Below are 24007 nucleotides of genomic sequence, written 5' to 3' on the forward strand. Positions count from 1 at the left end.
ACAAGAAGTGAAGTGGATGATGAGGCCATAGGCATATCCAGGTGGGTTTGGGAGTTGTTACCTCCTCTCATTAATACAAATATATAAGGTATATTATTTTAACTTACGTTAAACTGAAGTTATACTTGTATCTGAACAATGTAACCTAGTTCAGTTTTGTTTTAATTTGTTTGATATTTTAACTAACAGCTGACATAGAAAACCACAAGACTGATGCTTCGTAAGTTTACGGAATGACGAGTCCATCTTGGATCCTTTGGGTTTGATAATCATAATAAAGACCTCACTTCCCGCGCTTCAGATGGGAGAGACAGCGAGCAATGACCATTAACGCCTGCCTGCATACCAGTCGCTTCTTTGGACGGCTAATTTGTAATAGTCTTGACGTAGTTGTCATCGCTTTCGTTGTTAGCGCTAGTCGTGTATTAGTGACTTGTGTTATTATTTAATACAGATAGAGGTAGTACTAAGTAAAATAAAATAAAAACACAAAACCTCTAGTTTGCTGTTTTTACCCTTTAGAAATATTATAATTCTTTAAAATTTGATTAAATGTTACTTGCTGTTATTCTGATACACCTCTCCGGTATTGTTTCAACCAAAGTTAGAACACAATTAAATGCTTATCATAACGTATTTTATAGTTGACAATTATAAAAACAAAATAATGAACTTTCAACCCTTTGGTAGTGGAACTTCTATCATATAAATGAGGTTATGAAATAAACCATTTAATTTATTTTATAACGTATTTTAATCAAATGTTCACAAAAAATTACACCATAATTAAAGTGAAGAATTATTGTGGTCATTCAGAAAATATCTGGCTTGAAATTTGTAATTTTTAATGTTTTAGTTTACATAATAGGATGCGTTTTGTTTGCATCAATTTCAGAAATAAAATATAAATAAATAATAATAATAAAATAGAATAGGTGATAATTCACTAGGTTACCAACAGCAACAATGAAGCCCCTGACATGGTCAAGTTGTACTCTAGCAGTAGGTTTTATGTTCAAATTCCTTTAATTTATAATAACTATGGATTCTGTTGGGCCACTGATATGTAAAGTATAAGCATCTTGAAGTTCTAGTCTGTTTATTTATAAATTTCTAATTAAGAAATTTTAGCTATAAATTAATGATTTGCCTTTTAACGTCTCTTTCATTGAATACTTTGAGAATTTTCATGTTGCAGTGTTTTTCAACACTTTTCGTAAGAAAATATATAAGTTTTATTTTTTCAGGTTCAACCTAGCCTACTTGTTTCTAAGAAAATGCTAAATAAAAGCCCAATTAAAAAAATGATTAAGCCCAGTGAAGGAGTGACCAAAATTTGTCTATAACGAGCCTCCCCTGTGAGATGTTAAAACAATGTTAAAAACATTGAATCTGACAAATTTTGTTTGAAGACATCAAGTCAAGATTCAGATTGAAGAAGTGTATAGAAATCGGGTTTATTCCTAACAGTTAAGGCTCTGGGGTATACTACTCTGTTATCGAGTGTTTATCTATTTTTATCTTGGCTGGGAAAAAGCAATAAATGAACTAGCCTTCATGATCAGATAGGCATGTGGCAATGAGATAGAAATGGGCAGAGAGATTAGTAAGTATACTGTCCAGACAGGATATACCACTTTCGGGTGACGCCATAAAGTGAGGGAACCAGATTGATAAGATCGGTAAACTGAAGTGATTCATTAGAGAGTTCTAATACGTTTCTATTAAAATCACCAGTACTTAGGACGTTATTTACGTCTCTGTCAATAACAGTCAACAATGTGAGGAGTTTATGCATAAAAAGAGCAAAAGAACCATCCGGGGACCTGTGAATGCAAACAACAGTGGTTTTTAATTCACGATCCGTAACGGCTGCCTCTTCAAAGTGCACCTTGATGCTGTGCTGCATCAGGTCATCCCGGAATTTGATCATCCAATCTGGCTTTGTGCTCATCAAAATGGCAGCTCCTCCACGAGTTATGGGACTCCTACAAAAAGTAGCTAAAACTTTATAGCCTTTTACAACTAGTGATTTTGCCTCATCGGTGGTAAGCAAATGTTCAGTTAGGCATACCAAGTCAACATTTTTCTAATACAAAAAAATCTCGAGCTGATCAAACTTAATGCTAAGACCTATACAATTCTGGTTTAACAATAACAATTGGTACTGAATTTGTACATTTCTATTTACTTGCTAAGAATTTGTGTTACAAGAAACATCAGGCAGGCTCAATTGCATGTCAATAAACATGTGTCAGTAATGTTATGTGATCTTAAACTATTTCTAGTGTGCCTACAATACTATTATCATAGTGGCCATAAGAAGATTAAGAACGGATGGAGGGAGTTTTTAGTGGATTAGGAGGGGTAAAACAGACGGAATTAAAACCAAGGTCGAAAACTTTGCTGTTACTGAAAACGCTGTCTAACTTATTTATTTTTTTATTAATTTCTCTGGTGGATCTGTTTTCTACTGCATGTGGATTGAGATCATATCTTGGAGGGATTGTAGAGATCAGGCAATTATTATCAGGCAGTGTGGTTAGCAGATCTAACTTACGTACTCATCTACCAGGCCATTTTCCCTGTCACTCCCAGTATGATTCGTACCACCTACAACTACGATAAACCTATTGTCCTTAAATCTATTAGAGCCTTCCTTTACACCACTCACGACTTCCTTGAGTGGAGCACCGGATTTAACCAGACCAGGTTTCACTAGACAGGATTTCTGCCCAAAATTCTTTGTGTCTCTACCATCACTTCAAAGGGTCAGGCCTATGCATGACAATTGTATTTTTTTTTTTTTTTTTTTTTGCTTTTTTCTGCTTTTATTGCATCCAATCTGCATCTTTTACCTCTTCTCGGTTTGTTGCTGTCCAGGTTTTCTGTATTGCTGTCTCAGCTTCTGCCAACTCTTCGGCGAATGACAGTCCGGAGAATTTGTTCGATGTTGAAACAATGGGGGTCATTTCTTTCAACAGATGAGGGGAAAAGGCAGACGAATTTTGGTCATCTAGTTGACATTGACTGGACGTCCTCAGATAACTAAGTGTTTCTTTTCTTTAAAGTACTGATTTCAACATTTAATACGTTAATGTTGTCGATCAAGTGAACGATGGGTTCTATTTAGAGGCATTATCTTCCTGTAGAGCATTGTTTTTTCCGCAACTTATTTACTTCAGCTGTCAAAGTATAGATTGTTTTCTTCAGATTCTTTATCAGAATCTAGAGACAGTTCAAGATCGTCTTTCAAACTCCCCCTCTCCATGCCATTTTCAAAATTGATAACTAACATTGTTATTGTAAACATAACGTATTAATGACCTGGAAATATTAGGTAACATTTCCTGATGAATATTTAACATGGTAATTATAGAATATATTAATATGTATATTATGCAAAGTAAAGCGACAAGTTAAATAACTTTAATAGATCTTCGTTTTATTAGGTTTGAAAATGTATTAATAATATTAGAGTACTAAATTCAAATAAGGAATGATACCTACTGTTATAACTTACTCTGCAATTGTGAATTTTTAATCACATTGATGATTTCAAGCAAAAACACATTAATTAGTCTAAGTAACTATAAAGCTATAAGTTATTATATAAAGAAATTATGTTTTAATATGACATGTAAAATCATGAAGACAAACTGTAATGAGTAGATGCGGTTTCATTCTAGGGTAAAAATGGAAAAGTTTGAAAGTGGAGAATACAATCTCTTTAAATTGTCCTAAATAATGTTTTATTTCTTCATTTCGGCCATGGTTTCTGATATGTTTAACATAGCTTAATCTTTAGGACTGAGTCTTCAATAAATAGTGTTTGAGAATAGCATCATGGTTTAAAACCAAAGCCGGCACCTACGCAATTAGTAAAAAACAGGAGTTGGTCATATTTCTTCAGCCCAAACAAAACAAGAGTTTTTTTTTTCAATTTCAGATCTGTTTGTTTCTCTACACTACATTTGCTACAATATAAGATTCACCTACTTCTCATTGGTTTTCTGTTGAGTGCTGATCTGTCAGTAGGTTTGCTTACTAATATTTTTTATTGTAGCCTACTTTTGATTGATCTAAGTAATAGGCTACTACTAGAATAAGAATAACCTAAATATTAACAAACTTAAGTTTTCTTATGAGGTGTTTCTTACTTTGTAAATTTACTTTCATTTAGCTTGAATGATAACCAATATTTTGGGAATTTGTAAGTTATTACAACTGTGTTAATAATTTAATACTATGAATCTTCAAGAAGTGTTTTTCATCTCTTTTCAAAATGATGTCAGCTATGTGAGGTCTCAATTCATAGTTTTATAGGCACACAAACAGCAAACTGTATTTACATACTCTCTTCAATTTATGAATTAAGTTTTATAATTGAATATACTTAAGAAGTGAAAAGGAAACAGAAAACGGCTGCAGTATAATAAACAGCCATCGACACAATCAGAATGATTATCGAATGATTCGAATCATCAATATTCATAATCATCCAAAGGACAAAGCAAAATGTCTAACCAAATAACATAATAAATTTCAAAGAGCAATATAGTTTTGCTAGTTTTCAATCCCGCTAGTAATCAAATTAATGTATAAATATTAATATAATTATCAAATTAAAATATAATTAACATAATTACAACAAAACAATAACATTTATGTATTTTTAAGGATAAACGAGAGTGCTTGTGAAATAAGAAGATACGTATGTCACTGTCCTTGCTGCCATTAGTCAATCACAAAACACATGATTTTAATTTTGAATTTTTTTCCAAACACGATTATACTTTGAATTAATTTTGAGTGATAATAACGAACTTAATTAAGTTTGATGCTTTTAAAATTGTATTATTGTAAAGCTATACTTTTATATATAAAAATAAATGTATTTGTATCAGGTTATATAAAATAACAAACTTTATCAATACGATGTTTGAGCAGCGTATTACTTTCAATTAACTTTAACCAATCTAAATAGCATTTCTGCAGGTACTGATGCCGTTAAAAATAAGTCATTTAAAATTTAAAACTTGATTTAAAATTAAATAATTTTTAGATACAGCGTGTGTTTTTTTACTTTTCTTTTAGCAAAACACTATTTAATTTCCACCTTTAATTCTAGTTTTCATCACCTCATTACAAACTGGACACTTTGGATTTAAAGGAGCAAGGTTATTATCTTGTAAAAACTTAAAACATTCTTCAGTGTTTAAAAATACATTTTCAGAAGTTGGTGGGCCGCTTTTTATACTGTAGCCAGTGGGTAGGGTACGATAAGGGGACCCAGTTTTTTATATCGAAGAATGTAATCATCAATACCTAATATTCGCATCTCAAATCCTAGACTATCAATCCATATAAAAGTATCTATAGTCCTCAATAACAATCATATGTTTTAAATTAAAATATGAATTTAATATTTACAGTGATGAAACAAATTATTATAAGCAAAATTAGGAAAACTGAAGACGACCATATTTGCTCCTCTTACAGTTACAGTTGTTTCTTTCCCACAAATTTCACATAATCGATTTTTCGGTACGAGTCCAACATGTTGAAGCCACGTAAAACATGTCTTATCATCTTTCAAAGCAATGTCGTGTAGTTTTCTAAAATTGACTGCCATTTTTAATAATCAAATGTTACTTATATGTAAAATTGAAATATTACCTTACATGTATTATTTGAAAGTGTTTACAGCTGTTGATATAGATTATTTAAGTTATTTGTTCAAAATAATTAATTAGTAGCCTATCGATTGATTATATCGGTGGTTAAATGATTAAGTAATATCGTTTGCCAATTTCGATATAAAAAACCGTGTGCGCTTATTGTACCCTACCCTAGCCAGTGAGCAACCACTTTTAAGAAAAGATGAAAGGATCTCCCCAGACAGAAGCATTTCCCTGTGGTACAAACCAAAGCGTTTTGTTTTTGCTAATTTTACCTAAAATTCTTTTTATTCAGACTCTCTAAATAGCTATACTAGGGCCTATGTAGAGTTTATGAAAATACAAGTATTTAAAGATTTGTCTTCTTTTTATTATATCTATCAATTTGAGGTATGAGAACTCACATAACATGCAATGTGTCTATGGTTGATTATTTTAGAGAGATGCAGCCAACTAACAATCAGGTGATGCGACAACGTCAGCGTTTCACTCGCTTTACATGTCAGATCTGTGATAAGGTTTTCGCCACACAGGAAACACTCAACCAGCACATTGCTACCCACCGGACTCCTGGCAAACTTCCCTTCAGGTAGACTTTACACTGTTCAGCATGAAGGTTTATAGTTGTGTTTTATTTGTTTTAAACTTCTTAAATAAATTTGATCAAAGTGCACAATTGCTCCATCCTTTAAACAAAATAAAGAGGATATTTAAATACATAAGTCCTTTAATCCAGTACTTACACTACTGGACAGGACCATGTTACAATATCTGAGACAAGCAGATTAAATCAGTAATAGTGTTATAGTAAGTTGTAGTAAGTAATATAGGTATAGCAGCTGGACAGAGAAATCTACTTTCTTTGTTTTAACGGAAATCCCAATATTTCGACTCCAAAGAATGCTGGAAAATAATTTTTAACACATAATAATACCCCAAAATGGCACTTTTTGGAAGGTAGAGGTCATTTTTGAAAGATTTTCAAATGTAAAAGTAGGTTGAGTTGTACCTCATTTTAAAGGTCTCTTCTTAACTGATCATCTAGGAAAAAAGTTTAAATGTATTTTGCTTTTTGTATGCAAGATGGTCCAAAATGTCAAAAGTTGTACGGTTTAACTTTTTTCTTTTATTTACTGTTACCTCGTTAAAACTTTTACCAAATCCAAATTTTTATCCAAGGTTACTAAAGAAGTATTCTTTCTAAAAATATTTTGGAAACAAATGTCACTTTTCAGCACTTTTCCAGTTAAAAAAAAAAAAAAAATAGTTCTCAATGTTGATGATACATGACTTTTTACAAAACTTCAAAGCTGCTGCTGCTCTGTACGCTATTTTCATTATGACTCTCTGCAAGATTACAACTTGTCTACAGTTCAGCTGGTTGCATCAAATATGTTAAATGTATATTAAATGACAAAGTAACAACATTAAAGGGAGGCGTTCAGATTAAGCACAATGGAATAGATTGTGAAATATATATATGCTGTTCTGTATAGAATATGTTCTACAAAACCTTTTAATTAGGGCAAAACCCAACTTTGCAACTGGATGTTGTGAGATCAATGAAACCGACTTGATTGTGAAGCGTTCTACAATAGCCTACACTCTAAGCAATTTGCTTATCATTGATAGTAGCATTCTTTTGTCCCTAATACAATTTACAAACTGTTGAAGAGACAGCTCTCAAGTGTTGCAGTGGGGAGTTGACAGTACATGGCTAGATGTGAGGAATAATAACTCTAAGAAAAATTCTCAGATGAATACCATGCCAAGTATAATGACTAGTAACTACTTTGGAATCCTCTCTGAAGTTTCAGTAGAAGAGGAAGCCTATCTTGACATAAACAAGTGAATTTATAACAAAGAAATTATCAACCATCTGGTGGAAAACTTCAAAAATACTTACCTAAACAATCTAAGGTACTTATATTAGCAGACAGCCACGGAAGAGGATGTTTACGTATCCTTCAAGAACAGCTTGGGAATAAGTTCACTGTTGGGACAATATTCAAGCCAAATGCTTCACTGAGTTCTGTTGTACAAAATGTGAGCAATTTGACAAAGGACATTACAGATAGGGATTGTTTTGTCATTGTCGGTGGAACTAATGCACAAGTAATAAAAGAAAAGGAAAGTCTGTAAACAAAGCTTATGGAAATTATAAATCCTTTAGTACAGAAAACTAATGTCATTGTACCTAGTATTGCTCATTGCTATGACAATCCAGTCCTTAATCTGAAGATAGACGAAACAAATAATTGGAGGAATGAATGTTTACTGAAATTGTTAAAACTGCACAAAACATGACCCTTATTCAGAACACCAAATTCAACAGATATGATCATACCAGACAGGAATTGCATTTTAGAAAGTCCAGAAAACCTTCTGGACAGAAAATTCTGTAAGATGGTATCAAAAGCAATTCTCATTAAAAACATTAAGAAAAGAAATATAGTAATCTCCAATGAAGATTATTTTAAAGAACTACTTCATATACCTCACTCAATCTTCTAATACTCATGAGGTGTTAAGAAGATCTGAATCATTACCCTGCTTGGCTGGTCCTCTGCCACACCTATACAGTCTCACATCTGTGACTCAATCTGCACACAGCAGCACGCCTGGTCCGGGATCTGTGGCTGCCCTTGCGTGTCTCAGCACAATAACCCTTGCAACTATACCTCCGCTTGCATCGCACAGTATACATATCCATGCAACTGCAGACGGCCTCACCCTTCCCAGTTCTCGTGTTCATGTACCCATGCTCTTTTTTGCATTGTACAACACAGAGAGCCCTGATCGTCATCTCTACAGTGAAGTGTCAGAGCAGAGTAATTGTGTTGGTGAATGTTCTGGTGATTTTCTATAGCTAAATAACGTCAATGTAATACAACCTTATTCTGTTTTCTCAAGTCTTCTAGAGCAAAGTCAAAATCCCCTATTACATCTAAATTAAAAAAACCCTACTGCTCAGTCACATGAGGGTATGTTCTTGCACTGTAATAGAGTAACTCATCCTCTCAAGCTAAAGAGTAACTTCTCTAGTCTGAGTAAGTCAATCTGCAAAGCATTAGAAATAAGCTTCTTGAATTAGAGCATTTTTGTGAAATTAAAAAATTTGTGTTTCTGAACACTGATTAGTTAGGGATGAATTTGACATACTGTATATGTGCTTAATTGATATTAACCTTCAAAGTTTTTTCTGCAGGAAAATAAAGAAAAATGATGGGTCAGGTATTTTTATCAAACAAAGTATTCAATTTGAGTTAATCGATTTAGAGGATTTTGGTTCCAAGTTGAATTTTGAAGTATGTTGTATGAAGTTAGTTGAACTGAATATTATAATAGCAAGTGAAAGGTCGCGAGCAAGAACAATCAGAGTCAATTTTTTCACGAAATCGAGTTTTTCAATGCCATTCGATAGCTTAATAGAAGTAGATTTCTTAATGCTATTACAAACGTGCAAAAACAAGTAGAGTCACTAAGTTTTTCAAAGGGAAAGATATAAGCTAACGGGCAAGAAACATCATAGTCCATGCGGCGGCGCACAATAACAATCAGAGTCAATGTCGCTCCCCTCCACCTCACTCTAACTCAGATTCAGTCAGGTGCTTTGTTGTTTTGTTTCCAAAACATAACCCTACTTTAGTGGATGTGTGAATGTTGTGCGGACAAGTTTTCAAGATTGTTAGATTATTTTACTGTTAGTAAACGCTATGTTGAGTGATATAAGTGGAAGTGAGGGGGAGGAAGGGACTCATGTTGGTTTACAAAATGCAAAGAAAAGGAAGAAAACGGGGAAGATGAGCGACGTGATGAAAAAACTTCGTGCAACTACTCATGAGGTTGGTGATGATTGTCAATGTTCTTGTTACAAGTGTTTTCACGTTGTTTCACCGGAAAACCGACAACGTATCATCAATAACTTTAACGGACTAGGTGATTACAACGCACAAAATCAGTACTTGGGTGGTCTTATATCTGTTGTACCTGTTAAGCAGCGCCGCAACCGAAATTCCCAAGAAGAGGCTAATTTCAATCTTTCTTCTTATTGTTACCGTGTTCGTGCATATGTAGATGATAATTTACAGGACGTTACAGTTTGTTACAAAGCATTCATGTCATTACATGGCATTGGGAACAATCGCGTTCAAACCATAAAGAAACACCTTACTAGTTTTGGAGAGGTCAAGCCAGATGGGCGAGGTAAACATGCAAACAGATCTAATGCTCTGTCCGAAGAAACAAAAACAAAAGTAATAAGTTTCATTCAATCCCTAAAGGGTAGAAAATCACATTACTCTTTGAAGGACACATCAAAATTATACTTACCTGAAGAGCTCAATAAGTCTAAATTGCATAGAATGTACAATGAAACAAATAAAGATAATACTGTTGGGTTCACTACATTTCGAGACATTTTTGATAGTAAATTCAATATTTCATTCGGGTACCCAAGGAAAGATACGTGCAGTACCTGTGATGTACTTAAAGCAGAAATTTCTGTTTTAGAAGAAAAAATCAATGGAGCGGATGACAAAAAAACTAAAGATACATTATCACAAGATCTAACAAAGAAACAAAAAGAAAAAGAAATTCACCTGGCTAAAGGCACAAAATTTTATTCAATTAAAACTAAGTGCAGGAAGGAAGCAAGAAGAAAAGAAGAATTTGAGGCCGTTACGATGGACTTTCAAAAAAATTTGCCTACACCAAACATTACAACATCTGACGTATATTATCGACGCCAGCTCAACTTTATATCATTCAATGTCCACGTGTTAAGTGACTCTACATCGTTGTTTTACACATACGACGAAACCGTCGCCAAGAAGGGAGCAGATGATGTTTGTTCAATGCTTGAACATTTTTTTGACAATGTACTAAGCTTGAATGTGCGACATCTTGTTCTGTTTTGCGACTCGTGTGCAGGACAGAACAAGAATTATACCGTCATACGCTTTTTACATCACACAGTTGTGGACAAGGACCGTTTCGATAGTGTGAAAGTTGTGTTCCCCATAAGAGGTCATTCGTATATGGAGGGAGACAAAGACATGAGCGTTGTAAACTCAAAATCCTACACAGAGACACCAGATGACTGGAGGGATGTGCTCAGAAATTCGAGGGTGAAACCTTCACCTTTCACAGTAATAAACTGTGGCACTGAGGTTAATTTTCAAACCTGGACGAAGTACTTTTCTGACAAGTACGTAAAAAAATGTCCCATCCCAACGAGACCTATAAGAGTACTCAAGATTGACAAAAATGAACCAAGATTCATGCTGCACAAGTCTAACTACTTTGGTAGTTATTTAAAGGCTGTCTTAGTTCCTCCAGTGAAAAAAAAGCAAAATTCAAGAAATCCTAACAAAAACAACTCTCCAAAAGTGCTTAGTAAACAGTACAACGGACCAGTGCCTATTAAAGCGGCAAAAGTGAAAGACCTTTTACACTTAAAACAGTTTTTGACACACCAGGAGTCAAAAGCTTTCTATGAAGCGTTAGTACCTGACAGTGAATGTTTAGAGGAAGCCTCGGACGGCGAGTTTGCAGACGACCCACTCATTGATGAGGCCCAGTGACGTGGAAAACCAATCAAGGTCATGACTCTTTTTTTTAAATATTTAAAACAACCTTTTATTGTCGTGACTTAAAAATGTTTACTATGTTTGGAATAAACTAAATACTATTTGTAACATGTTTGGATAGTTATTTTTAGCTTTAGACCTTTTTAATAGTAGGTAGGCGACGTTAAACTTTAAAAACTGTTTTCTGGCAAACTAGGTTCAGTTGACTCTGATTGTTCTTGCCCGCGACCCTTCAAGTCTTTATAGATCTCCTCAGGGCATCACTAACCTGTTTTTCAAGCGTTTTGAATTGGCAATTAAAACTGTTCTTAGGGGGAGCCCTAAAAACAGTCTCATAATTCAATATACTTTTCAAATTTACTTAGATCTCTTAACCTTATGTTTATTATTAAGGTCTCAACTCATGCTAATTCCTGTATAGATAATAATTTGGTAAACTTTTCTGATAATTTATATGAGACAAACACAATTGAAGGCCAATTTACTGGCCACCAATCCAATCTTATCAATCTATATATATAAATATGAATGTTTGTCCTTTATGGAATCGTAAATTATGTGACCGATCATTATGAAAATTTGTATGTATATGTATTTTTCCACGGAGAAGGTTTATATGCTATGCCCATTGATGTAACTCGCCACCAGGCGGCACTATAAAAGAAAAGTTTTCGAAGCGCCTGCACATTATAAACTGCAATTACGAGATAGATATGTATATTAAACAGTGAAACACTATTTGAAGGCGCTAAGTTATGATGTATAATAATTGTCTTTAAACTAAATTTTTGGTTGAACTTAAAGCTTGAGTGGTAGACCACTTTGTAATAAAGTACATATGCATGTACAATACATTTTTGACAGATTTTCTTGATCGTGACATCAAGGTAAAATCTACATCGGCGTTGGAAATATAATTTACTTCAACCAGAAGTGCTCATACGCGGGCAAAACTTACGAAAAGCGTGCAAAGCCGCGGGAAACAGCTAGTATACTTATAAATGCAAGTAACCATAGTAGTTCTAATAGGAGTAGTAAAATTGTTTTTATAAAACAAACAGAAAATCACATTACAAAATTTATTGAGATTTTGAGGTTTGAAAATGGAGCATGGTTGAAAAATATGTTTTGGGTAAAATAAGTGTTTAAGAACTATTTGATACTTTTTTAAAGAAATAAGTTAATGTATGGTATATTTGCTCACCTTTAATAACCAAATATAAGAAACCAAAATGTCACAAAAGTAAGAATATACAATGGTATAGTAATGACTTAGTTAATAAAAGAAAATTAATGTTGAATGTTTTTAATATATACATATATATATATATATATATATATATATATAAATCTAAGACATGGTGGCTCTGAGCAGACACAATTGGCTTATAATGCTTACATAACTTGTAAAAGAAATTACAGGTCTAATTTAACCCAAGCCAAAAGGCTGGCATGTGAAGATTTTACTGAAACATCTCTGAACAGATGTAAAGCTGCTTGGGATATGATCTCACTTGAACATTCTCCTATAAATTCATATGAAGTAACACTTGATCCAGAAAAAGTTGAAAGCTACTTCTTAAGCTCTGTCACTAAAATTTCAAATAATATTCCAGCCACTAATAAATTCATCCTCAGATTTATTGGGTAACAGTCCTGTTTTGCCAGAATCTTTTCATTGGCAAGCAATCAGCCCAAATTATATTATCAGGGTAGTCTCAAGGTTGTCTAATTCCAAAAGTATGGACTATTATTGGTTATCTAATTTCATAGTAAAAAAGACAATTCAATACATAAAGGAACCACTAGCATTCATCTTCAGTAAATATCTGGAGACTGGCTACTTTTCTGACTCCTTGAAAATATCCAAGGTTATCCCAATTTATAAAAGAGGTGATAAACTTTTGCCCAAGAACTATGGCCTAAAATCGATTGTTCCGATCTTTTCAAAAATATTAAGAGTCACTAATGCATGATCAACTTTCATCACATTTCAGCCAATACAATCTTATTTCGGAATCTCTTATTCGGCTTCCAAAAAGGTAGATCAACTACATCTGCTGTTATGGAAATTATAAATCACACTCTTCATACATTAGAAAACAGAAAATAAGTAGCCCTTTCACTATTGGATTTGAGCAAGGCATTCGATTGTGTTCCTTTTGCTTCTATTTTGGAGAAAGTAAAATTCTATGGTATCTCAGAAAAGTCATGTAAAATTATTATTTCCTATCTAAGCAACAGAAAACAGTAGGGGTACCTCAAGGGTCTGTTCTAGGTCCATTTCTCTTTACAGTTATAATTAATGACTTACCAAGGAATTGAATTGTTGATTCCATAATTTATGCTGATGATACCTCTATTTTCTCAAGTAATAAAAATCTGTCTGAGTTGCAAGCCATTATGAATACAGCCAAAAATGAGACAATACATCTCTTTCAACAAACTGCACTGCAATGAAGACAAAACCCAAAACATTTGTATTAGCTTAAATCCTTAATGACAAAGTACAATACAATTCGTGGACAATGAAATACACCCATACCAGATTTAATTACATCAAATTGCATGGAGATGATTACCTTCTAAGAATGAACTTTTGTTTGTGGACCTGTGATAAAATGTACGAAGATGAAAATTTTTTCACAAAGTTTTATGGTGCAACAAAGCAGCCTTCCTGCGTAATGAAAAGTGATCGTCACAACATGAGATTTTTGGCTTTGAGAATCCCCATTGGATGTGAGAGGGAGACATCCAAAGGTACTAGACTCTCAATAATTGATGCGGTATCATTGATAATAAAATTTTTTGCCTGTTTTTTATGAAGGACACTTGGACAGAAATATGTACAACAACTTCCTCATCAATGACTCGCTAGATTTATTTTTGAATATTCTTGAATCGTTTCAATGGGAACAACTGTGAACTCTGAATTATATAAGGGCATACTGCAACATTTGCAAAACAACATAACGAAGAAAGAGGCCAGAAAAATAAGTGAATCGCTTTCTTCTTCATCACGACTATGCACCATGTCACACCTCCCTTTTTGTTCGCAAGTTTTTGGCAGAAAAAAGTGTTCCTGTCTGTTCACATCCGCCATACTCACCTGATTTAGTACCATGTGACTTCTGGCTCTTCCCAAAAATTAAAAGTGTGCTTCAAGGAAAATGTTTTGACACCATTCCTGACATTGAGAAGGCCAAGACCGAGCAGCCCTTCCGAAGGAAGCCTTAAAAAAATGTTTCCAGTCATGGATTAAATGTTGGAATAAGTGCATTGCCAGCCAAGGACAGTACTTTGAAGGAGATTAAATCGAATTCAATTTAAGTTTATTAATTTTTGAAAAAAATTATTTACCATATTTTCAATGGTCAATTGTTATTCTAAAACATTAATTTATTTTACACTTTAATTTAGTAGCATCCGATGTATTTAAACCTGATCAAAAACCAAACTGACATGGGGACAGTCCATTATTTTATACAAAAAATCAACAAGTCCATTGAAAATAATCTTTTCAAAACCTTTATAGAGAAAACTGTCGTAATAGAAATAGACCTGAATGAGTTTACCTTTGAATTCAATGTAAGGTTTTTAGGCGAAGTTTTAATTACCTTGAAATTGGTGGGGTAAATTCCGTCAGAGATGCAAGCATTAAAAAGAAGAGTCGAAACAGGGGTAAGCACGCTAGTAAATTCTTTGATGAACTATGTTGATAGGTGATAAAAATTCTTAGATGTATTAGATAGCAAAGAAGAAATTGCACTTAAGATTTCAAAACAGTTAATTTTTCAAAAAATGAAGAACTTTGGACTTGTTCAATAGAAGAAAAACATTTTCTGCTGAGAGATGGAGATAGATAGGACTTATCCTGTATGGTAACGGGTAGATTATCCATTACTATACAGGATAAGTTTTCAGCAACATTAATGGAGGAATGATACCATGTCCAATTTCCTGAGCATCCATGCAACAACACTCAAACACAATTTGACTTATTCTACTACCAGAGGGCTTATTTGCAGGCCTAGAGCTGTTAATGACCTCCTAAGTTGCTCTCACAGTCTACAACCCTGAGAGATATGCTGTTCCACCTGTCTGGACTTCATATTCTTTATGAGTGAAAAAATTAGATTCTTTAAAAAGTGTGTAGTACTCCAAAGGAGGAGGGCTTTCTAATTGCAAGACGTAAGCATCCCACAACTTTCTTCAGCTTACTAGACTACATTTGTTAACCGCTTAGGTTGTTGAGATTTCTTGGTTGCCTGTTTTACAATGGAAAACGGGAATTAAAAAACTAATGAATTTATCCATAAGTGGATGATCATGATGCAGCTCTAGTGTCGATTCACAGAACTCAGATCTCACCAAACCTCATCCATATGAAGGATTTATATTTTGTGTAAGTAATTTAATCAAAGCTATTAGGTACTGTAAGAAGAGACAACAAACAAGAATTTCCCATCTAAATTTTATAATAAAAAAATAAATGACCCAAAAAGTTGGATGCTTAAGTTTTTATTCAGGAATGATATGCCAGCAAACTAAATGTTAAGAAAGTAGTTTGTTTAATCTCATAATTAGGTGATAAAAAAAGGGCAGAAGCACGTTTTATCTTTTAGTTAACTGTACTTGTCAACGATTTCGTGGGATGGATGTACATTCCACTTCATAATTAATATAATGGTACCTCAAACTTGGTTTTCACAGGGTGGCCACTAAACCGGGAATATTCCTGAAGAACTGGAAAAATCTCAAAAACAATTTTTCCATTTCTAAAAACTTATAAAATCAAGAAATAATTTGACACCTCCTTGAATCGGAACCTGATTAATCTCAAACATCGTATTTTACGTGACGTGGTCTGTGAAACTGTGAATGAAGATAGACATATGTTAGCGAGCCCCATTTGACACTGTTTGCCTCCATTAGTGTAGTGAAGTTTATCTTAGTTAATTCCACCCCTGTGTCGTGACAAGACCCCAAACACATTCCATTGGATAGTTAAAGTCGGCCGAATGATTGTATCGATCCTCGGCCACTATACAAGCGTTAATTGTAATCGATAAAGTGGTAGTGGCCGCGATACAAGCAGTGTTTTTGTGTCTAAGTTTATTCAATCAGCAGAAGAATGTCAGTTGGATATTTACCAGACCTGATAAGTCACCTTTTAGAGAAGAAAATAGTAGGTTTGCAATAATAAGTACAGCCGAGAATGGGTCTGACATGTTGCACAGCAATGACTAAATGAGCTAAGGGCTGAGCGGCAAGAGAAAAATTTAATGTCTGGAATTGGTGGCGGATCAGCAATATCGTGTGGTCCTGGCATGCTGCTCACATTTGTCATAGCCTGGGTATATCTTGAATTATCTTGAATCTTAAAAAAGGGAATTCATAAATGCAGAAATCATTTCATCGGCTTATGCCTTAAACTGTGAGGCCACAGGCTCTCAAATTTCAACCCTTGGCTCATAAAGCTGATTTATGCATGATGTTTGGTTTGCTAAGGGTTATTGTGCCTTATCAGTTCAAAGTTTATATCATAGATTTTGGTTATTTAAAATCAGATAAGAGTGGAGAACTAAGATGAGTTGTTGGTGCAGATGTAACCTGTGTAACGCCCAGTACCCGACGAGGATGGGACTGGATCAACACAAGTTGACGTATCACCGTGGTGGAGGTGGGAATGCAGGTTGCGGTCAGGGATCTGAGATGGTCGCTCCAGTGGTAGATCTCAACCAGCCAGGTGTCATCGACAAGTTGACTGCCCTCGGCATTCGCCACTGTGTCGTCCTCAACCAGATCGGAGAACAACCTGCTGGTATCTTCGGGCTACCGATCGTGTCCATTGATGGGGCACGTAACCCTGCACAGAGCAACTCTGGTCGTGGACCCCCTAGCACTTTATCTCTTGGCCCACCCAAGCCCATACGATAGATCTGCTACTGAAACAAGTTACTGATTGTTCTATAAGACTGAACAATATAAGAATCTTAAAATGATAATAGATATAGTTATGAAATCTTTGCTTGAGTACAGCCAGTAAGCACCCCTACTAGGATATGCTGGTGCTGATTTTTACCTTGTTTTTATAACTGAATGTCTTAATGTTCTAAATTTATTTATATAGGTTAGTTTCATTTTAATGACTTTACATTGTCTTTTTTTATTATATAATGCTATTATCATATGTGATTTTTTTCATGGAAGTAATGAACCGATTTAAAAAAATATTTTACTGAATTAATTGTAGTTCTATAATTTTAAAGGTCAGTAAGTGTCAAGTGTTCACTCCACATCAAGTTAGATGGCTGAAGTTAGTTAGTGATAGTGTTATGTAGTAGCTCAATGTACTGTAAGTATGTAACAAGCTCATTATTGTATGTATACAGTTTGACAATTTCTAAAATGTGATGCAAAGGAAAAATAGCAAAGAACACATGGTACTTTTCTGGATGTTGTGTCTGTTGTAAGAATAAACATACAGTAATCTTTATCAGTAGAATAAGTTGGTCTGGGGTTTTAATTCAATTAGGGTAGAAATAGGGAAAACTGAAGAGGTTCCCAAGGGGGTAAAATTACCAGAGTTTGAAAGAACAGAGGTTTCTTTCTTAGAGAAAGTGTGTGTTGTAAGAATAAGTAAGTCAGAATGACTTGTATCATGAAAATGTGTGTTTATCCTCCTAAATGATTCTACCCCTATCTAATAATGCTAAAATCTTCAAAATGTTGACAAGGGAGTATGTTTCCGAAGTGGATTAACAATAAATAACTGTTAGTTGAATACAGTATAAATAAAATTTACTCTGTCCCTATCTACTAGTAAAGATTCACTTTCGCTCAGCCACTTCCGGGAAACAAATAATATTTACTCTTTTCATATCTAATTGTGATTATTCGCTTACGCCATTTCCGGGGAACACAAATAAAATATACTCTTTTCATATCTAATTGTGATTATTCGCATACGCCCAGCCATTTCCGAGGAACACAAATAAAATTTACTCTTTTCATATCTAATATTGTGATGATTAGCTTAGTCATTTTCTTGTAAAACACATAAAATTTACTCTTTTCATATTTAATTGTGATGATTTGCTTACGCTCAGCTATTTCCAGGGAACACAAATAAAATGTACTCTTTTTATATGTTATTGTGACGATTCACTTACGCTCAGCTATTTCCTGGGAGCACAAAAATTTAATCTGTCCCTATCTACTAGTGATTGCTAACCCTCAGCCAAATCTCGTTCAGTACTGGCTGAACTACATTTTTGTTTGTTTACTACATTAGTAAATAGTAACAGAAGAAAATGTAATTTTTAGCCAAACATTATCGTAATTCACCTTATGAACATATAGTAAAAATGTAAAGGATGAGACATTAGTAGATAAGGCTTAACACCCTGGTTAACTGGAACATCCTGGAAGACACAACTCTTAAATAACAAACATTTTCAAGATACATATCACTTCGACCAAACTATTCTCATATAAGATGTAACTCCTTCAAGGAAACAGTCCTGTGTTCTTTCAACCTCCGGTAGTTTCAACCATCTCCAAAGAGCCTCTCCGGTTTTACTGATTTTTTGCTGAAATTTTACTGATAAGATTGCTCTCTATTTATTTTCATAGCACAGAAACAACATTCTTCTGAAAAGAACCACTTGTGTTTAACCCCCGGTAACATTAACCATCCTCCAGAATTTCCTGGTATGACCAGATAATCTCCTTCGTAAATGAAGCCCCCTGATCAACTTAATCAGCTGATTAAAGATTAAGTACTCTTCAGGTAATAAAAACACCTTATCTAACCCTCTGTGTTGCAGACTACTTAGTACACAGAGTCTAATCAACTTCCTAGTATGCTAGAAAATAACTATTTGGTACAATTGTAGCATAGACGGTGAAATTGCATTTCAGAAAATATCTGAAAGCTGGTCAGTTTTCATTTTTACTTATTCTAACCAATTTACAATGTCTGACCAGTGCAGTCTTTTCTCCCAAGCTCTGGAGTGGGCAAACCAGAGGACATAGCTCAAATCTGAGGGCATAATCGTTTTTAATTTCCTACAAAAAAGGTCTAGTACCTTTTTAATTGTACCTCCAACGGTTAAGCCACAAAACGCCTTTAATACCAAAAATTTGGTTAAATCTAGAAAACTAAACAAACTATGGTCAACTATTCGTCTCTGAATTCAACTTATCACCTAAATCCTTTTACCCCTGATTTTGCAAACACTGAAATAGGTGTTATGGTACACATCCTGTACTGACAACACCACATGTGTACATTCATTTTATTGTAGAATTCTTTGATATTTAATAATAATTATGGTTTTGAAATTTTTTATTTAGGAATTCTAAGAATATCAAGTGACAGATTTTCAAAATTAGTTCTCAAAGTATACTAGTTTTCTCAATATATTTCCGATTGATTTTCAGCAAGCAAAACCCAGCTTATTCAGATTATCAACAGTTTCATCCATTGGACAGGATTTGGAACTTGTGAGATCTTTTCTTTATATTATCATAATTTATTGGCTTGGTGAAGTTTTAATTTTATCACATAATATAATATGGATTTGTCAACATTATGAGAATGGCTCTGACAGCACTCATGATGGAAACATGGAGTTGTGTTAATATTACTGATAACCTTGATAACTTTAATAACACTGAGTTGCCAGATTTAGCAGGAGCATATACCATCACTAGTGTCACGAGGCGGATTGAACTACTAGTACTGGTGATGCTATGATAGTGTCATAGTGCTTTGTATGTAGAAAAATTGTATTTATTAAAATATTTTATATTCAGCAATTATGCTAAATTAATACAATAAACTACAAAAAGAGTTTGTTACTAGATGTGTTATTTCCCTATTTTAGGCATGGCTTGAATGTGTTAATATTAAGTGAAACGTATTATATTTATTATATTTTATGCGACGAGATAAGCATTTTTAATTATATTATATTGTCTAAAATCCTGATATATTTATTGGATCTGTTCTGAAAATAATAAGAGTTATAAATAAACAGGCAGAAAGACTGATTAATTTTGATTTGGTTACTGTTTATTAAGATATTTGATTGAAATGACCTTCTATGTATGATAACTACTTGATCTAATTAAAAAATTTTCTTCTACACAACCCAGCTATGGTGGGAAGGGTCGACTCAATGCGAATGTTGAGTTTAGCTCCAGGTCATCTTCCTCTTACGTGCAGTATCTGAAATCTGATGCTCGAAAATCTGGTTATGTTCGTCAGAAGGTATCCAAAAATGATGATGGTGACGAAGAGGCTCAAAACGAATTCTTTGCATTGTTTCGACATCATAGACACCTAGACTACAGAATGTAGTGCAATCTAGGTTAGGAGGTATTCTCATTATCTCATCAGGTGATTGATCAATTGAGACAATGAGATAGATTTCAGATGCTGAACATAAGAGGAAGGGTGAGTGAGCTACACTCAACATTTGTATAAACAATTATGTTATAACCTCTAGAGTAATGTTGAGGAGGTTGTCATGTTAGAGCAGAAGGAGCAAAAAAAATCCCATTCCTGGCCTCCTCTGGAAATGTTAACCGGGTGCACAAAACTCACATATAGAAACTGTGACTTATATTGTCATATTTATTTAAACCATTGAAAAATAAGTTGCTGTTACACAAATTATTTGTCCATCATCTTTAATACAACTTATATTGTAGGGCATATACAGGAAACCAGGGCCTATAGTTTTCAGCGAACCTGGCAAAGTACGATAACACAAATATTGTTGTAGTTAAACTTATACATTAAACGTTCAGCATAAAATTTCTACCTTATGTTTAACATTCTTTATTCTGAATCCCTTCACACAAACCTATAATACTTATCCCAATTATGCTGTAGTACATCTCATATTGTGATTTAAAAATATTTTGTTATTAATTTATAATACTTTAATTTGTTCTAACACACCAAGACAGTATTTATTGAAAATATATTTTTGATTAAATTATTTATTAGGAGGTCGACCTTGAATTCTAAATACTTAGTGTTAAACTTTCTCCCATAATTGTAGTAATGGGCTTGTCTGTTGATGTTAACTCTGCTATATAAATGTAACAGCAAGTGCACAAAAAACAAACTTACAAAGAAAATGGCAATTGGTATCAATTTTTGAAGTTTTTTGTATATTACTCGATACTCATCCTCGATGCTGTACCAAACTTCAGAGTTTGAGTAGAAACTTGATTTCAAAGATGAGTCTGTAGAACTTCTTCTTCTTCATTGGAAAAATGTCTCTGGTGTATTTGTATTATAGAATATGTATGCCCATTGTATTGCTTTTGTCTCATCTTTTGGGAGGTATTCTTTAAAATAAACTTGAAATTTGGATAAATGGTTAATGAACAGACTTTTCAATTATCTTTTAATACCAATACATTTTCTTATAGTCGTTCAAAGAAGAAAGTATCTTACCTTGCCAAATTGTTCTATAATAGTAGACGCTCACAGACATCTTGTATTTGGTTCTAGTGTTGTTGACATGCCATTATTAAGTAATGTTTTTGAGTAAATCATGGCAAGCATATTATATTAAAAGTACAAGTAAGCATAGTAAAATAGTAACTTTTCTTCCTTACTTAGCAAGACAGGCAGGGCACACTTTGTGCTTGGCAGCATACTCTTTCAAGGTTACACTCTGCTTCACACTATTTAATGTAACAATCCAGTAGTTATTATGTATTGAAGGAGTATGATGTTCATTGCAGTATTAACTAGTATATTAATATATGACTTCACATGGTCCACTGCTAATCCTTATTTCAGTATACCTATTATTGGATATAAGTTAAACTGTTTTGATCTAATTTGTAATTGTTAAGCATTTATAATTATATTAAATGTCTAGAGTGTTGCCAATAATTTACTGCCATCTAGGTTGTAATCTTAAATGTCTGCAGAATCTGAAATGTAGTTAAATGTATAGTTTTTGTGCTATTTTGTTATTTGTATATAAATTTATAGAGAATAATTTGGAGTTACATCTACCCATAGTTGTTTGTGCAAAATAATTGACTAGCAATTATAACAATTTGGTCTCTTTTATTAAGATTGTGTAATATCTACAAATTATTGAATTGTATAACTGTAATTGTATGTTGATGATGAATATAAATGTTCCTGGTTTTTATTATTTTATTTAATCAAAACTACCTATATTATAAATATTAATTATATATTGTGACTTGATTTAGTGTTAGTCTCATTTTGGTATCCAATAATCTGTCACTTCTCTCTGCAGATTTGTCTCAATAATTTGATAATTACTTTTAGAAACATTAATTTTTTATTCATGCTTCAAATAATTGGCCTTAAAACTACTTTAAATTTGGGATCAGTTTTGTGATAAACACACTTTCCTGAATAATTTACTCCCTTATGTCCAGGCTCGGAACTGCCTTTAACACTTAAGGAGCCCAACAAACTCGAACAATTGTCCTCCATAGTAGACGATCTATCAAACAACTATTACACCCCAATATCTCAACATTTACAGTTAGTGGACACACCTGGACTTGAATAGGGTTGCCCAGATTTGTGTCATATTGGTTTTTGCTGTACCCAATGTAGGTTATAGAGGTACAAGTCGGCCAAAAAATAACCCTTATTTTTTTCCGATAATTATGTACTCGAATACAGTGTAATGATACAAAAAATTGTCATTCTAACTCATTCATAAATACCTCAATCAGTGAAATCCAAAGCAGCCGAACTTCTAATCAGTAGAGTTTGTCCGGTGCATATTCCGACCGTTAGTTTGATCTTGTACCCGAGCAACGCTAGAAAATTGCCCTCCTTTTCTAAAGGGTTTTCGGCCGTCAGTGGCCCAATGTCCCCGAAGGGTTATTTAATTTTCTCCACAGAATATAGTTGTGTCAGTTATAGGCTTGAGTGAAGCTCTGTTTTGTTCTTCTTCTTTCTTATCCAGTGAATGCAACATCACATTGGTGCCTTCTACTTGGCCAGAATCGAACTTTGTAAAGTTTCTGTAGCTATACAAGAAAATTTGTGGTACTAGGGTTGCTGTGAGAGTTGAATTTGCCTATTACATCTTTCCACTTTCTTTAAAGCGTAGTTACTAAAGCTCCAAATTTTTGGTATTTACCTTTTACCAGTGAACTTATTGGCAAATAACACACAAAACGTCCCCTGGATCCCCGGTTTTGGACCCCCCCCGAACGAAATTTCTGGCTACACTACTGGGGAGAGCATTATATAGTTTAATGCCGCTGACTAATAAAAAAAAGTCTAAGTCTAAAGACTAAGTCTTTCAAAAAAACTTGTTCTATGGGCAGGAATTATAATTATATTGGAGTGACATAGATTGTGACAATGCTGGGGGACTGTGTGATTTGAAAAGGTTTTTGTGAACAAATGTCACGCAATTCAAGGTATACATCGATGGGATCGTTAGAACTTGTCTCCCTAAAAAGCGACCTTAAAACTTAAAAACATTGGTATTTATTGTGTTTTATTTATTGTGTTATAAATTTATGACATAATTTGCTAATAAAAAAAAGTCAGTGAAAACACATTGGTTAGTAGAGTGAAACGCCACCTACCGCATCAGAATACGATGATCCAGTCAGAAATGGCAGCGCATAATGTACTTCACAATGTGTACCTAAAACAAGCCGCCATTTCTGATTGGATAAACCTTTTGAGATGCG

The 24007-nt window shown here is 33.8% G+C and overlaps 1 protein-coding gene across 4 annotated transcripts; it reads left to right on the top strand.

Moving 5' to 3' along the window:
* Positions 1-3919: 3919 nt before the first annotated feature.
* LOC124366962 (myeloid zinc finger 1-like) lies at positions 3920-22467 on the top strand. 4 transcript variants are annotated; one of them, XM_046823607.1, is made up of 3 exons: positions 3920-4034; positions 6121-6270; positions 16879-22467. In XM_046823607.1, the coding sequence occupies exons 2-3, from the start codon at positions 6125-6127 to the stop codon at positions 17210-17212; spliced, it is 480 nt and encodes a 159-aa protein (XP_046679563.1). In that variant the 5' UTR covers positions 3920-4034; positions 6121-6124; the 3' UTR covers positions 17213-22467. The 4 variants fall into 4 exon arrangements, with proteins under 4 accessions (XP_046679563.1, XP_046679571.1, XP_046679555.1 ...); XM_046823615.1 differs by having other exon boundaries at positions 3926-4038; XM_046823599.1 differs by having other exon boundaries at positions 3926-4030.
* Positions 22468-24007: the final 1540 nt, after the last annotated feature.

This window comes from Homalodisca vitripennis, chromosome 1, assembly GCF_021130785.1.
Source record: "Homalodisca vitripennis isolate AUS2020 chromosome 1, UT_GWSS_2.1, whole genome shotgun sequence".
NCBI lineage: Eukaryota > Metazoa > Arthropoda > Insecta > Hemiptera > Cicadellidae > Homalodisca > Homalodisca vitripennis.

Coding starts and splice junctions, on each gene's coding strand:
- LOC124366962 (XM_046823607.1), top strand. CDS start 6,125: ATGCAGCCAACTAACAATCAGGTGATGCGACAACGTCAGCGTTTCACT. Junction 6,271..16,878: donor CCTGGCAAACTTCCCTTCAG/GTAGACTTTACA, acceptor TTGTTGGTGCAG/ATGTAACCTGTGTAACGCCC.